Consider the following 15377-nt stretch of genomic DNA (forward strand, 5'->3'; position numbering starts at 1 on the left):
GTTCGTCGGCCTAACTGGTGCTTCGGCTATACTTCCGTATACTCTTCGACACACAGCTGCTAAGGCTTTCGCTCTCAGGAGGCTCTCAACGAGAGTCCCCCTTTTTGACCTTTGGGCTCGGTCAGGGGTTGGAACTGAGAACCCCCGCGGCTGGGCCCGCCCACCCGCGTATCTCCGTCCTCGGTCGAGCGTTTATGCCGCTCGGCCTCGGCGGCCACCTGGCTGTTGTTCTACCCCGCATTCCTCTCCGAGGAATGCTGTTCTGGGATGCTATCATTCCCACGATGTAACACGTGTGGCAATTCACTCACGTGTTGCTTCATCTATCGTTTACATGGGGATTCCACTACAATTAACACACGAGCAGACGGACACCCACACCCACACACGAGCACACGGACACACGGACAGACACGAGCATATAGCATCATGCTCACTTACATACAGACCTCCATGCGCACCCCCCCCCCCCTGCCAGCCACATACCGGCCCTGCCTCACTGCCGAGCAAGGACTCCCGAACGGAACGGACCACGGACAGAGCAGGATACCCGCCTCTTCCCCGGCCACTCGCAAAATGAAGAGGGCAGGCGTTTGTACATTTACGCAATACAAAGGAGAAAGCCAACGAGAGGGAGGAAACTGAGAGGGGAATATATGTGAGGGGAGGGGAAAAGGCAGGCCAGATGGGTGTCACTTTTTCGACGACGAAACCGGCCGGCTGGACACCGACTGCCGGGCACCCTTGCCGGAGGCCGGGGCGCGCGAAGACTGGCCGGCCGGCCCGCGCGAGGACGGCGCCGGGGCACTTCCACCATCGGCCGGCGGTGCGGCCGGCTCGCCATCCTGATGCATGTCAGTGTCGAAATCCAGCTCGTACAGGGAGTCCACATCCGGGTCGTCGTCCTGCGGATCGGCAGCAGCACCCTTGCCGGTGGTCGACGACGAGGGCTGAGACGACAGGAGCGACACCCCGGCCGGGGGCATCTGGCTGAAGTCCATCACAGCCGGCTCCGGCGGAGGACCGCCAGCACGCGGGCCGCCCCGCGGGACGAAGTCCTCCGGCGAGAGGCTGGCCTCGGCCAAGACAATGATGTTCTGCGGCTGCGAGGCATTCATGACGATCGGCTGTGGCCGGGAGGCCGGGAGGGCTGTGGCCGGGGCCGCGGTCTTCAACCCGGCCAGCGACGGATACAGGGGCTCCTCCAGGCTTCGGAGCTCCGAGGCATGGGCCAGATTCTGCTCGGAGAAGGCGATCACCGTCCCGGCACCGAGCTTGCTGGCCAGCGTCGCGGAGGGCGCCTGCGGGTCGTCCCCCGGGGCAAAGGCCCCGCCGCCATGGTGGCCACCAAGCCCGGGGCCACCATCGGCACCGCCAACGCCACTGCCTCCCGCCGAGGGGGTGAACACAATCGACGACAGGGGATCGGCAAACTCATTGTCCCCGAAGGAGGCCATCATCCCGCCCGACAGGCTGTTCGAGCTGAAGTCCGACATGAGCAACTCATCCGCGTCAAATTCCTCATCGGCATCGTGGATGTGATCGAAGTCCCCATCGGCGTCCTTCGGCCCGGCGCCCGCGGCAGAGGGGCCCCCGGCCGCGGCTCGGGCCTGTTGCTTGGCCGCGCGCATGCGGGCCAGGCGCTCCTGCCGGACGCGCTCCGTCGCCTCATTCGGGTCGACGGCCACCTGGCGGTAGTCGTACTCCGGATTTTGCCCGGGGAGGAAGCGCGGGGCGGCCATATCACCGCCGCCGCCGCCGCCACGGAGGTGCTGCTCGGCCTCGTCCTCCGAGTCGGCCCAAGAGTCATCCCCGGGGCCGAGGCTCGCCCCGCCGCCCAGGCGGCCGCCCGAAAGCCCGGCCACGGCCACCGGCACATGGTCCGCCAACAGGGCGGCCAGCCCCTCCACCATGCCGGAGGAGTAGGCCCCAACGCCGGAGGCCGAGGCTGCTGTGATGGCGTCCCGGCTCCAGACCGACGCATGGTCCCGGGCCACGGCCACCGTGTATCGGACATGCTCCAGCGCATCGGACAGCGAGCCGCGCATGGCTGTTCCCGAGGGGATGTGCTGCGAGTCGCCCAGCAGCATGGCCGCCGCATCGAGGGTGGCTGCATGGTCACAGCGCAACCCGATGCCCGCATCCAGGCGGTCGCGCGGGGGGGGGGGGGGGGGGGGAAAAAACACCAAAGGCCAGGGGCAGTGAAAGTCCCCACCATTGGGCGAGCAAAGGGCCGGGAGGGAGGGCCGACACACGGCCACATGCATGCGCAGGAGCCCGTGCGCGTGTGCGTGTGTGTGTGCGTGTGGCCGGGCCGAGGGGACCATGCGTACCATCGTCAATCGTCTCGAAGTCATCGGTGTCCGAGTCGGAGTCGGCGCCAGCGGTGGAATGCTGCATGTCGGGCGAATCGTCGGCCAGCCTGCCGGGCACCGACCGCGAGCCTGGGCGAAGCAGCGGCGGCGAGGCGCCCCCGGCCACGGTGCCACTGGTGCCGACCCCCGGGCCGGCCGCCTGGAAAGATACCTGCGGCCGGGTGTGCGGGATATGCGTGGTGGCCGTGCGGTTGAAGCTCGGGATCCCGGGGACATTGTGACGCGAGGGAAGAGGCCCAAGGGCCAGGCCGCCGGCCTCCGAGGAGGACAGCGACATCGACGGCTGGCCGTAGTACTGGAAGAGGAAGCTCGGATGGCGCCAAAGGGGCGGCGGGAGCCCCGGGCTCGGGGAGAAGGGCGGCAGCAGCAGGTGCGACCGCCAGACCGTGGCCGAGCTATCCACCGCCTCCGGGGTCAGCAGGGACCCGGAAGAAGAGCCACCGGCCGGTGGCGTGGCCCCGGCGGCAGGGCCGCCGCTCGCGGCCCCGGCCAGCACACTCTCCGAGCTCCCCCCGGGCGAGGACCCGGGCGAGCCGTCGGGCGTGGACCGACCCCCGGGACTGCTGGGGGCCGGGGCCACGGCGCTGCCCACCGGCGTCGACATGGCCAGGAGATTCATCGGCAGCGGATACCGGTAGAAGGGCAGCTGGTCCGACGCCGGGACCGCATGGCGGAAGTACTCCACACAGCTGACATGCAGGGATTCCTCCAAACCGGCGGGAACCGGCGAGCCAGATGACCCGCCCGGCCCGGCGGCGCCCCCGTGGCCCGATGGCGGGGAGGAATTCCCCGACCCGCCGGGGCCGGCGCCCGCCGGCAGGCCAAACTCATGCGCCAGGAAGTCCGAGCTGCTGGACGGGTGTGCTCCCGACCCGACGGGCAGGCGCCCGACGCCCCCCGCAGCAGCGGGGTCATCCAGGGAGATGCCGCCCGCACCGGCGGAACGGCCGCCCCCGCCGGACCCGGACAGCCCGGGCCCGGGCCCGGCCCCAGCCCCGGTGCCCGTGCCCTGGGCATTGGTCACAAAGGCCGGCAGGAAGTTGCTGGCCCCGGCGGCCGAGGCGGCCGCGGCGGTGGCCTCAACCGCGGCCGAGGCCATGCGCGAGGCCGCCGCCGCGGCATTCCGCCCACGCGACACACGCGACTCCGGGATCAGTCGCGCGTACAGCAGCGGCCCGGGGGAGTTCGGGCCGGAGCCCGCCAAGCCGGCCGCATTGAAGTAGTACAGGGCCTGGGTCGGGCCGTGCACCGGGCCGATGTATTCGAAGCCGGACTCCGGGTGCAGCCCGGCCGGGCCGCCGCCGGTGGAGCCACCGCCACCCGGGCCCCCGGCCGACCCACCACCCGGGCCACGCCCATGGGTCACCTCCAGGCCGCCGGCCTCATTGGTGGTGTAGTAGAGCCCCGGCTGGGCTGGGGCCGGGGAAACCAGGGCACTGGGGAACATGAAGACCGACATGGAGGACCGGAAGCCCTGGAGACGATCGCCAGAGCCACCGGGGCCGGCTCCAGCCGACTCGGCCTGCGGATCGTGCAAGCCACCGAGGCCACCGGCCCCGGCCCCGGCCCCGGCCCCGGCGCCCGGAGCCCGGCCAGCCGGGGCCGAGATCGTGTCCTTGATGCGATAGGCCGCGCGGATGTCCACCGGCTGGCGGAGGGCATTCGGCGGCAGGTGATCGAAGAGGGACTGCTCGGTCGGGGGCCGATAGCCGGCCGGCGCGCGGACCAGCCGGCGCAGGGTGTGCGTGTTGATGCCCACCGGGCCGCCCACCGGGGAGATGGGGAAAAAGTGCGCCGTGCCACGGTCCGAGCAGGCGACAACCCAATTGCCGGCCGGGCTGAACTGCAAGTGCTCAATCACACACGGGGTGATGCCCCGCTGAAGGCGATACAGCAGCTCGGCCCCGCCATTGGGCCCAAGCCCGGGTGGCGATGCCCCGCCCCGAGGCCGGACCCCCGCGCCCGGGCCACCGGCCTGATGATGGTACAGGTCCGCCGCCGGGGGGGGAGGCCGGATCCGGAAGACATGCAGCACCTTCCCGTGGGCCGGGGCCGTGACCAGCAGGGTGCCGGACGCGTCGAAGGCCATGGCGGCAATCGGCGCATCGTGATGCGCCACGAAGTGCGCAATCACACGAAGATCCTCCCCGGAGGTGGCATCACCACTGCCACCGGGACTCTGCAGAGACCGGATCATGACGATGCCCGGCTCGGCGGCGGCCTTCCCGGACCCGGGGCCGCCGGTGCCAGCAGCACTGGACCCCATTCCGGCCCCGGGGCCCGCCCCGCCAGGCCCCGTGCCAAGGACCCCGGTCGCCCCGAGGGAGGATCCCCCGGCCACAGGGGCCGAGCAGCCCGCCCCGCCGGCCATGCCGTCCGAACAGTCAACCCCGCCACCGGGGGCCATGGACCCGGGACCGACGCCACCGGGGCCGCCACCAACGCCCGGCAGCCCATGCGGCGTGCTCCGGGGCGAGGCCCCATTGAAGACATCAGACCAATTGGTGCCGGCCGAGCTGGGGGAAGGGGAAGGGCCGGTGTCACCGGTGTAGGCGGACTTCCGACCGAGCCAGCGCCAGCCGGCAGCCACCTGCGAGCTGATGGCCTGCACGGCGGCCGACGCGGTGGCCGCCGCAATGGAAGCCGTCTTATGCAGGGAGTTTGACGATTGGCCATAGGAGCCGGACCTGGCGGAGAGAGGCGCGAGGACGCGGGGAAGGGGGAAGAAAAGAGCCGGAGGAAGGGACAAAAGGAGGAGGGAAAAAAACGATGGTCAGAGGGGGAGGGAGGGGGGGGGGGGGCATAGGCAGAAGGTGCGCTCGCACGAGGGCATCGAAGGGACGCACATCATGACGGGGCTCTGGTCGGTCCAGGTCCGCGACGCGTAGGCCATCCAGCTGGCGCCCAGGGCGGCCACAACCCCGCGCGAGCCCACCACCGACGGCCGGCAGTCCGTCAGTTCGAAGGAAGGCTGGTATGCGTCGAAGTTGCGCAGATCCCCGGCCGACGCAGGCCCGACCGGCCCGGCTGCCGGCAGGTCCGCCAGGTGGGACTTCTGGCTGGGACCCCACAGGCGGAAGGTGCTGATCTTGGTCCGGCCCAAGAGCGCCAGGATCTGCGAGTTGGACAGGGCTTCGCGAATGTGGTTGTCATCCGAGGCGTAGGGGCCGCCAGCGGGCCCGGACCCGACCACGGCTGCCAGCTGCGAGGAGTTGATGTGCAGCATGCATACAATGGCCGTCGTACGAAGCGAGATAATGCGCATCTCCCGGACACCGGTGGTCTGGGAGAAGGAACTGAAGAGCGGGTCGGGACGCGTGTCAGAAAGTGAACCAATGCGGGGGGGGGGGGGGGGGGCAATACACCCAGTGATGGTGGCGGCGGGAGCCCCGAGGGGAATGGCAGAACAAGAAGAGGAGAGAAAGGCCGTACACAACAAGAGCATGGGGGCGGTCGGAGTTGGCCAACTCGGCGGGCGTCATGTTGCTGGGATTCTCGATGAGCTGCCAGCCGGGGAACGTTCAGGGGTTAACAGACAGACAGAGAGATGGGGGGGGGGCGGGTGGCGAAACAGGCGAAACAGGCGAAACAGGCGAAACAGGCGAAACAGGCGAAACAGGAAGCATGGGCACAGCAGGCACGCACCCGGAACACCAGGACCGGCAGAGTGGACTCGGCGGAAAAGATGCGACGCGCGGCGCGGGGATCATCGACATCCCACAGCTCGTAGCGGTCGGTCATGCCGAGACACAGGCACAGAGGCCCCTTGGACCCGGGGCTGGGCTTGGACAGCTGGGGGAGGTGCTCAAAGCGGGCATAGATCACCCGGCTGGCGGCGCTGGTCCCGGCCGCGGCGCCGGTCGACCCGGCGAAGCCCACCCCCGCCCCGACCCCGGTGGCCTTGGTGATGCGTGACATGAAGTCATGCACCGTGGAGGCCGAGGAGCCATATGCCACCTCCAGGAAGGACCGATTGGAGAGATTGGCCCGGATGGCCGTCGTCACCGGGGGAATGTGCAGCATCGACATGTCCGGCTGCGGTGGCGGCCGAACCGGCGTGCCGGGCAGGATGGCCGGCACCCCGCGCGGCCCGGGGACCGGCTCGCTCGCACCGACCCCCGGGAAGCCAAAGGCCCCGCCATCCGCCGAGGGGGGGTATTGCGGCAAGGCATCCGACGGGGTGCCCGCCGTGGGCCTCATGTCGGGGATATTTTCCAGATGCGAGAAGTCCATGCTGCCGGAGGAAGTGGCCCTGGCTGGCGGAGTAGCCGGCCGGAAGAGGTGCTGCCTGTTGGGGAAGAGGCCATCGCCGGCCGGGCCGGTCTCCGGGTCCTCTTCGGAGGAAGAAGTCGAGGGGGAGGACCCGGTCGCATGGGGGGCCGCGGTGACCGGCCCGACAACCGAGTCGTCGGCCGTCCCATCAAGTCGACCACCGCTGGCCGAGGCCATGACCGGGGGCGGGGGCGAGGTCGGGGGCGTCCCGCCAGACGCCGCGCCCCTTGCATATGTGTCAAAGACAGCGGCTCCCGGCACCGGGGAGCCCGGCGTGGCCGGGGCCGCCGGCGATTCCAGGTCAATGTCCAGCAGCTGGCCGGTGCTGCCGCTGCCGGCCGGAGTGCCACCATGCTCGGTGGCAGCCGGCCCGGGCGACATGAAATCCCCATACGGGAAGTGGCTCAGCCCCGGGTGAGTGGACCGCCCAAGATCCAGGCTGACCAGACCGTCATTCAGGAAGGAACCCCGCGAGTCATCCTCATCATCCTCATCATGGCGATCATGGTCGTGGCCTTCGGACGAGCCGCCCGGCCGGAAGCGCCCATGCTCGGCCACCAGCGAAGGCGGCGAGTCAAAGGGCAAGAATGATGGGGTGTCAGACGCAGGGGGGGGAGGACCATCGTCCAGGGGCGACAAGTCCAGGAGGGGATACTGAGCCGACAGGGACTGCTGCTGCTGCTGCTGCTGCTGCTGCTGCTGCTGCTGCTGCTGCTGCTGCTTCGGGACCGCCACCGGAGCCTCGATCTTCGGCTCGGGAATCGACTCCGGCTCGGGAATCGACTCCGGCTCGGGAATCGACTCCGTCCCCGAGACAGACTGCGACTTGGACTTGGCTTTGCCCCCGGACGCTGGCGAGGCCTTGGCCTGAGATGTGGGCTCGGGCTCGGGCCCAGGGGCAGGCGTGGACTCGGTCTTAGGTTCAGCCTTGGACTTAGACTTGGACTTGGACTTTGTCTTAGACTTGGGCTCGGGCTCGGGCTCGGGTTCAGACTTAAGTTCAGGCTCAGGCTCGGGCTCAGGCTCGGGCTCGGGCTCGGGCTCGGGCTCGGGCTCGGGCTCGGGCTCGGGCTCGGGCTCGGACTTAAGTTCAGGCTCGGGCTCGGGCTCAGACTTAAGTTCAGGCTCGGGCTCGGGCTCGGGCTTAAGTTCAGGCTCAGGCTCAAATGTAGGCTCAACAGGCGACACGGACTTCGAGCTGACAGCAGGCTCCGATACCGGGACAGGCCCCGGCTCGGCAACAGGCTCAGGGTCCGGAGGGCTGGTGGCCTTTTTCTTCTTGCGCTTTTTGCTCTCCTCCCTGCGAGGGGAGGACTTTTCCTTGCGAGGCGTGGGCTCCTCCTTGGCTGCCGGAGGCTCGGCGGAGATGACAGACTGCTTTTTCTCCTCGCGCTGGATGGACTCCGCCGAGGAGGACGAGACGATCTCCGAGGAGGAAGCAGATGAGGAAGGAGGGGACATGGCGGCGTTGGGGCCGGGCAACTGATTGGCCGGCCGCATGGAGGGCGCCGGCGAAGGCGGCGAAGGCGGCGATCGAAGCTCCAGCTCGGCGGCTGGAAGTGGCGAGAGATCCAGCAGGAGACCAGGCGAGGCCCCGGCGGCTGGAGGCCCGGCGGCTGAAGCACCAGCGGACACGGGGGCCGGGGTCAAGGAGCTGGCAGTCCCTGGCGTGTCGCTGGGCGGCGTGCCCGGCGGGGTGGAGATGGCCTCGACCTTGGGACCGGCGGCAGGCTCAATGCTGACCTCGCCCGGCTCGGCGAGCCGGGACTCGGCCTCGCCGCCACCCTCACCAGCATCAGAACTGGCATTGGCATGGGCAGTGTCATTGTTGCCATCGTCCGCAGCAATGGTCGCAGTGGCATCAACATCGTCGGCACCAACATCGAGTCGAGCATCGGGCTTGGTGGTGGTGCAATTGCCCTGGGGCGTGGCCTCGACAGAAGCCGCACGATCAACCACTTCGGCATCGGCCTCGAGTGGGGGCTCCGGGTTGTCATCTGCGTCAAAGGAGAAGAGAGTCAATGTCACGACTCAGACGGGGGGAGGCAGAAAAAATGAGAAAAAAAAAGGCATCCACATACCCTGTTGATCCGACTTCGAGGCAGCTGCCGAGGCGACAGCCGACCAGCTTAGCGGAGCGACTGGGGTGTCTGCCGGCTGTTCCCTGGCCGGACTCTTGGAGGCCTTCGCCTGGTCCGCCTTGACCGGTGAGGAGGCCGCCCGAGTGCCGCTTTGGGAGGTCGGTGAGGGGGAAGATGACCGATCGGCCTCGGCAGGAGCCTCGGTGGCAACCGAAGTGACCGGACCGCCACCGGGCAGCAGGTCGCTCGAGGAGCTGGGGCTCGGCTCGGGTGAATTATCGGGGCTTGGCGCGGCAGAGCCCTTGGGGCTTGGCCCGGTGGAGTTGCCGGCTGAAGAGCCAGCAGAACGCGTGGGCACATTGGCATTGGCGCCCCGGCCCCTGCGAGACGGGGAGCCACCACCGCCACCTTCCGACAGTAGGTCCGAAAGGTTTTTGATGCCCATGGTACTGGCCGAAAGAGGAGGAAGGGGGGGGAGAGAGAGGGAGAGAGAGGACGTGCGCGGAGGAAGAAGAGAAAGGAGAGAGAGAGAGAGAGAGAGGGAGGGAGGGCCCGGACGGCGCTCGGATCTGGGCCGAGGGCCAAGTGAAACGAGCACAGGGAGGGGAGGAGCAGTGGAGGGGGAGAAGAAAGGAGAGGAGTGGGAGAATGAGGGAAGGGAGATGTGGCGCGGCCCAGGGGGAGGGTGGCGGGGCCCTCTTTTTTCTGGGATCTCCTCCCTTGCGTAATCCCCGGCGCTTCCCCGGCGGTGAAAAAAAGACGCCCCCCGCCCACCCGCCCCCCTCCCCCAACGCGTACACATCCCCCGAGGGGCTCCCCGGCCCGCTTGAATTCCTTTGGTTTCTCCGGACACCCTGGTCCTCGGGAGAAGCGGGGCCGGGGGGGCCGGGGGGGGGGACAAAGAGAACAGGCCGGACGGGTGAATGAAGAGAAACACCGGCCCCTGAGAACGAAGGGGGGACGCGGAGAACCTGGACAGCGCCGGACGCCCCCCGCCCCCATGAGAGTCATCATGCTTTTTGCCAGGCGCTTCTCGTCCACCTCTCCACCTGAGCGCCACAAGCCAGCGAAAAGCACACGGGGGACCGGCCCGTTAGTTGGAATCTGCCCCCCCCCCCCCCCGGCCGGTCGACCAGCCACCTCGCCCGAGGGAAAGCATTGGTGCTTGGGTGCGAGCCGTCGAGCTCCCGGCCTGCGTCGCCTGCTGTCTGCCACTCTGCCCGATCATGATCATTCCATTACCACACACATACAGATGGCAAACCCTGTCACACTCGATCATTTAAGAATCCCCATGCTGAGGACCCAGACTCGGACAGTAGACCCGTCCCAAAGGGGCAGCCGGTGGATGATTGAGCTGGCCTTGGCGTGGCGGGAACAGAGCGAAATGGTCCAGCAGCTTCCTCAGGAGGCAAGGCCGCGTCATGTGTTCCGGATGTATCCCGTGGTGCCGCGTTGGGGCTGACCCCAGTGCTTTGCACCGGGCCGTTTGTGGCGATGCCGGCCGACAGCCAACGGAAGGCCGGCCTGGGACAAAGTCGCCGTCTGAATCCGAAAAGTGGGACACAAAAAAGGACAAAAAGAGGGACACCGCGGTGCGATGAAAGCCGAAAAGTGTGTATGTGAGAAGGATATTGGTACAGAGAGACGTGTAATGAACGCCGAGGAGAGGAGATTGGCGAGGAAGGAGGGTAGCCACAGGCACTTGCTGAGGCCCAGGCGGTGGCGGGGATACGAAAAAGGGAGTGTCCCTTTGCCAGGGAGTGTGTGCGCTCGTCCTCGCGGGCATGCTGCCCCTTCTCTCCCGCGAGCCGTCCCCTGCCCCCTCCACCTTCGCTGGAGGACAAGCGAACAGAAGGGAGTTGGCCTGGGACGAGACTCAGGTAGGCCTCTGGGGGGGAGGGAGGGCAAGATGATAGTAGGCCGGGGAGGAGGGGGGGAAGGAACCTCACACCGCGTCCACGCCCACACCTCACAATCACCTGTGCCCTCCTCCTGCCCTGGGGCCCATGTGTGTGTGTGTGTGTGTGTGTGTGTGTGTGTGTGTGTGTATGTATGTGAATATGTGGCGTGACGCATGAGCACCCTCGCGCCCGGCTGGCCCCCATGCCGACCCGCGACTTACCACGCTCACGAGCCGGCGGAGGATGGCCAGGCATGGTGACGATCGGTGGGGGGCGGTTGGAAATTGCCGCCGCCATGAACGTGGGCGAAACTCGGCGGGACGCCGGCCGTCACATAGGAGCCCCGGCGGTGGTGGGCCCCCTCGCCGCCGGGGCCCGTGTGCGACGTGTTCTCCAGCACATGCCACCCGATGAAGTACCGACGATAGCGCTCCCACATGCGATGCTTGAGCCACATTTGGTGGAACACCTTGTAGAGAGCACGCCCGGCGATGATGATGGCTGCCAGAGGATGGGCAAAGGCCACCTGGTTGAGGATGGTGGCCAGGCGGAAGTCGGCCAGGGCCATGAGCAGGCCCATGGCCCGGCGAAGGATCAGGCCTGTCAGCGAGGGCAACCCAGGCGAGCCGGTGGGGCCGGTGCCGGCAGCCGTGCCCCCACCGGCCAGGGTGGCCATCACATCGGCCGCCAGGCTGAAGGTGGACCCCGGCGACTGGCCGGAAGACACCGTGACCAGCAGACGCGCCAGAGCCCGAGCCAGGCCGGTGAGCCAGAAAACCACCAAGTGCGAAGAAACCTTCACGAGGAAGGCCCCCAACAGCGGGACCACCAGGAACTGCAGAGACGTGGACATGGGCCGGAGCATCAGCAACTGGATGTGGCTGAGGCCGATGTCCAACGGCTCGGTGGCCATCTGCCCCTCGGAGGTGATCCACGAGAGGGCCGCCCGGCGGCCATCGCCCGGGAAGAGGGCCCGCCGCTCGATCCGGGGATAGATCGAGGCCGGGCGCAGGATCAACGAGAGGAAGGACCCTCCGACTCCGAGCCAGCCGCCGCCGCCGCCGCCGCCGCCGACCGGGCCGCTGTCGCTCCAGGAGTCCACAAAGTTCACCTCATCCTCATCCTCATCATACTCCTCGTCGTAGCCCTGATTCTCCTCATGCAGGTCGAAGGGGAAGTCATGATGCATCAAGCCGGCCGGCGTGGAGCCGAGGGCATCCGCCGGCGCGCATTGCGAAGATGCCCCGACGCCGGTCGCCATGCCGTCACTCGGGCCATGCGCAAGCTGCGCCGTGGCCAGGCCACCTACGGGTCGCGGGCCCACTGTGGAAGAGGCGACCGGCGTGGTGGCGATGGTGGCGGCCATGGGGCCGGGGGCGGTGTCCATCCTGGCGGCGGCAGGGGCCATGACCGTGGCACCGGCGGGCACGGCCGTTGCTGCCGCGGCAGCAGCCGCCGCCGCCGCCGCCGCCGCCGCCGCTTGTTCTTGTGCTGCGTCCAGCTCCTGGGCGCGTGCCATGTCCGGATAGATCCAGTGGCCGACGATGCGCATGGCCCAGCCAGTCAGCCACCACTGGAAGAGACACAGCAGGAGGTCGGTCAGACCCTGCTCCGTGCGCCAGGTCGAGGCGAAGAGTGGCAGCTCCAGCGGCGACTGGTATCCGAAAACCAGCTGCCGGGCCACACGCAAGACACTGGCATCCAGAGCCAGGCCCACCGAAATGTAAGTCGCGGCTCCGATGCACCAGGCCCGGATCATTTCCCGGAGTTGCCCAGTTAGCAGGGCCACCGCCGCCTTGCGCCAAGCGGTCGGCAGCCAAACTAGCTCCCAGAAGAGGGGGAACACTTGGACAATGAAGAGTCCCAGCCGGAGGAGCGCAATCCCGGAGGCCAGCGCCCAGCCATCGCTCTTCCAGAAGCTCGGCAGGTGGAAGCAGAAGGACCGGCCGACGGCAACTGCGAGCCCGGGAGAGACGGGGGGGGGGGGGGGAGGGGGGGGGAACATGGTCAGTGAAGCTCTCCGACACGGCGGCGGGAGGGGTGGTGGAGGAACGCACTGGGCGCCGCGATGGCCAGCGTCCAGAAAACCATGATGCTAGCGGCGGAAATCAAAAGATACATGACCAACTGTGGGAGATGTCCCGGCCGCGCCCAGCCAAAGGCCCGCCAACGGTGCAGAGCACGAGTGCATGGGTGAGTGGCGACCCTCAGAAGGGGGGGCAGCACAGGGCAGAAGTGAAAGAATGCACAGCCGGCCTCCGGGCCCTGGCGAGGTGGCCGGTGCGCCGCGTGCGCGCGCGCGCGAGCGCGTACCTTGGTCTTAAGCAGAAGGCGCGACCCCGGTCGGCCGAGAGCGCCCGACGCATCCGGGAACAAGTACCCCTCCAGGCCGAGACTGATGGCCGTCAGGTAGGAAGCCAGGAGGCTGGAATAGGACACAATGTGCTGGACGATGCTCCCATGCCAGAAGCGCCGGTCAACCGCAGGGGCAGCACCATGGCCGGCCGAGGACCGGTCGGCGCCGGTGCTCTCCTGCAAGAAGCCCAGCTTCCAGGCAAGGGTGTCAACAAGGAGGGCGGATGCCGGCGGCGAGGCCATGCCGATGGGGGCCTGCTTGTCGGCCGCACCGGCTGCCTGAGCCGCCGCCACCGCGGCACGCTCCTGGCGGTACCCCTCACGGGCACGGGTGAGCACCGTTTGCACGGCGGCCGTCACCCGGGCGCTGGCGCCTCGGCCCACCGGGGTAAAGAGCAGGCCCGAGACCGCCCACCAGATGGCCGCCAGCTGCAGGGCCAGCTGGACAATCGGCCCAAGGCCTGGCGACCAGGCAGGCGGGGCCACGGTCGACAGGCGCAACAGACACTGGCTCCATAGACACTCGGCTTCCGGATGCTGGCCCGGCCAGGAAAGCAGCGGCAGGGATACGGCCGCCGGGCCGCCAGCGCGCAGCGCCCCGGACCGCATGTCCCCAGGGGCCGGCCCCGAGGCCAGCGGGCCAAAGAGCGACAACCCCACGCCGCCCAGATCGAAGGAGGGCGGAGACCAGGCCCGATCGAGCAGCCCCGGCAGGAGCAGGCGCCGGCCGGCCGCCGTGAGCGCCGTGGAAACCGGCCGACCGGTGACACCCGCGCGCGAGTTGGTGCCGGCCGGTGCCACCCGCGTGCCATTGCCCCCGAGCAGCACCCCCCCGGTGTCGAGGAGGTGCTCAAGATACAGGCGTCCAGAGTCGACGAGGCCCAGCAACACACGCAGGCCGAAGGTCAGCGACCAAAGGACGAGGCTGCCCAACAGCAGGCTGGACACCGTGATGGCAAGCAGATGCAAGCATGATAGGACCTCCTGCTTGAGGGGCAGCTCAAGCTGAAAGAGGCAAGCGTGAACCGGAGGCAGGAAGAGAGAGGAGCGAGAGTGAGGGAGTGAGAGTGAGGGGGGGAGAGCGGGGGAGGGGGAGAGCGGGGGGGGGGAGGGGAGGGCAAGGGAGCGAGAGTGAGAGAGAGAGATAGAGAGGGAAAGAGAGCAAGTAGGTGAGAATCGGCCGAAGAGAAGAGGGAGAAGGGGAATGCATCCAGACAGGTGAAGAGAGGGGGGGGGGTAGAGGTGGGGGGTGGGAGGGGAAGAGGGAGGGGGGGGGAGAGAGGGAGGGGGGGAGAGCGGGGGAGGGGGAGGGAGGGCAAGGGAGCGAGAGTGAGAGAGAGAGATAGAGAGGGAAAGAGAGCAAGTAGGTGAGAATCGGCCGAAGAGAAGAGGGAGAAGGGGAATGCATCCAGACAGGTGAAGAGAGGGGGGGGGGAGGCCGACACGCACGCGATTGAGAATGAGCTCGCCAATGTGGTTGGACGCCACGAAGGCCAGCCCGCGGCGTGGACCAGGGTCTAGGTTGGGAGGGGGAATCGCCAGCCCGGCAACCGGGCGATCCGGGTCCTCCAACACGCCGTCGCCGCCGGCGCCCAGTAAATCATCCACCATGGGGGTGTCTGACACGCGGCCGGAGGGGGACCCCTCGGCAGGGGCAAGGCCCAGCAGCAGGTGGAAGTATCGCTGGGCCGAGGGCCGCGGGGTGAGCCGGGCCAAATGCCGGCGCAGGTAGTCCACCAGCCGAAGCAGCAGGAACCCCAAGCACCAGGTGAACACCAGGCTCACGATGGCCGTCTCATACTCGGTCGACAGCTGACACGATCCATCGAGATCGGTGCCGGCCAGGGTGGTCAGCAGACTGGGCCGAAGGAGTGCAAGCGGCCCGGCGCCCTGGAAGTTGAAGAGGGCTCCACACCGGCCGGTCACCGTCAAGGGGACCGCCCCGCGCGTGGTGGCCAGCGAGGCGGCCAGCGAGGCCGATTCGCGCAGAACCGCCCCGGTCGCCTCGCCGGAGCTCGCACTCCCCACGCTGAAGACCCCACGCAGGAGGGAAGTGGAGACATAGTCCCAGAAGAGCTGGCGCACATTGGCCGCCCGCGGGAGGGTGGCCCCGGTCGTGAGCATGGCCGCCCCGGTGCCAGGCAGGACGCTTAGCGGTGCCACAAACAGGCTCAGCAGCAGGCGAGCCATCTTGCCCGTGAAGATGGGCGCCAGTAGGAGGTGAAGAATCACCAGGATGAGGAACTGCATGGCGCCAGGGCCCCGGGAATGGGCGCATCAGAGGGCGAGAGGGATGGAAGGGGGGCAGGGGCGAGAGAGGGAGAGGGACGGTAGCAGGGCGAGAAAGACGGGTCAGGGAGGGTCGAGAGGTGGCGAGCGAGCGCGAGGGG

At 68.3% G+C, this 15377-nt stretch overlaps 2 protein-coding genes across 2 annotated transcripts in view; both read right to left on the reverse strand.

The window, feature by feature from the left end:
* Nucleotides 1–537: 537 nt before the first annotated feature.
* Nucleotides 538–9268, reverse strand: H696_04525 (hypothetical protein). The gene is made up of 6 exons (XM_009498405.1): nt 8729–9268; nt 6021–8644; nt 5808–5878; nt 5222–5671; nt 2334–5062; nt 538–2110 (listed from the first exon to the last, which is right to left on the reverse strand). The coding sequence occupies exons 1-6, from the start codon at nt 9171–9173 to the stop codon at nt 693–695; spliced, it is 7737 nt and encodes a 2578-aa protein (XP_009496680.1). The 5' UTR covers nt 9174–9268; the 3' UTR covers nt 538–692.
* Nucleotides 9269–10764: 1496 nt separating this feature from the next.
* H696_04526 (hypothetical protein) overlaps nt 10765–15377 on the reverse strand; it is a gene marked incomplete at its 5' end in the record, with an annotated part of 12752 nt that continues 8139 nt past the window's right edge. The window contains 4 exons of the mRNA XM_009498406.1: nt 10765–12588; nt 12690–12759; nt 12946–13992; nt 14437–15231. Of these exons, the coding sequence (XP_009496681.1) occupies nt 10859–12588; nt 12690–12759; nt 12946–13992; nt 14437–15231 (3642 nt within the window). The 3' untranslated portion in view covers nt 10765–10858. The remainder of the gene's footprint in view (nt 12589–12689; nt 12760–12945; nt 13993–14436; nt 15232–15377) is intronic.

This window comes from Fonticula alba (assembly GCF_000388065.1).
Source record: "Fonticula alba strain ATCC 38817 unplaced genomic scaffold supercont2.7, whole genome shotgun sequence".
In the NCBI taxonomy this organism is placed as follows: domain Eukaryota; order Rotosphaerida; family Fonticulaceae; genus Fonticula; species Fonticula alba.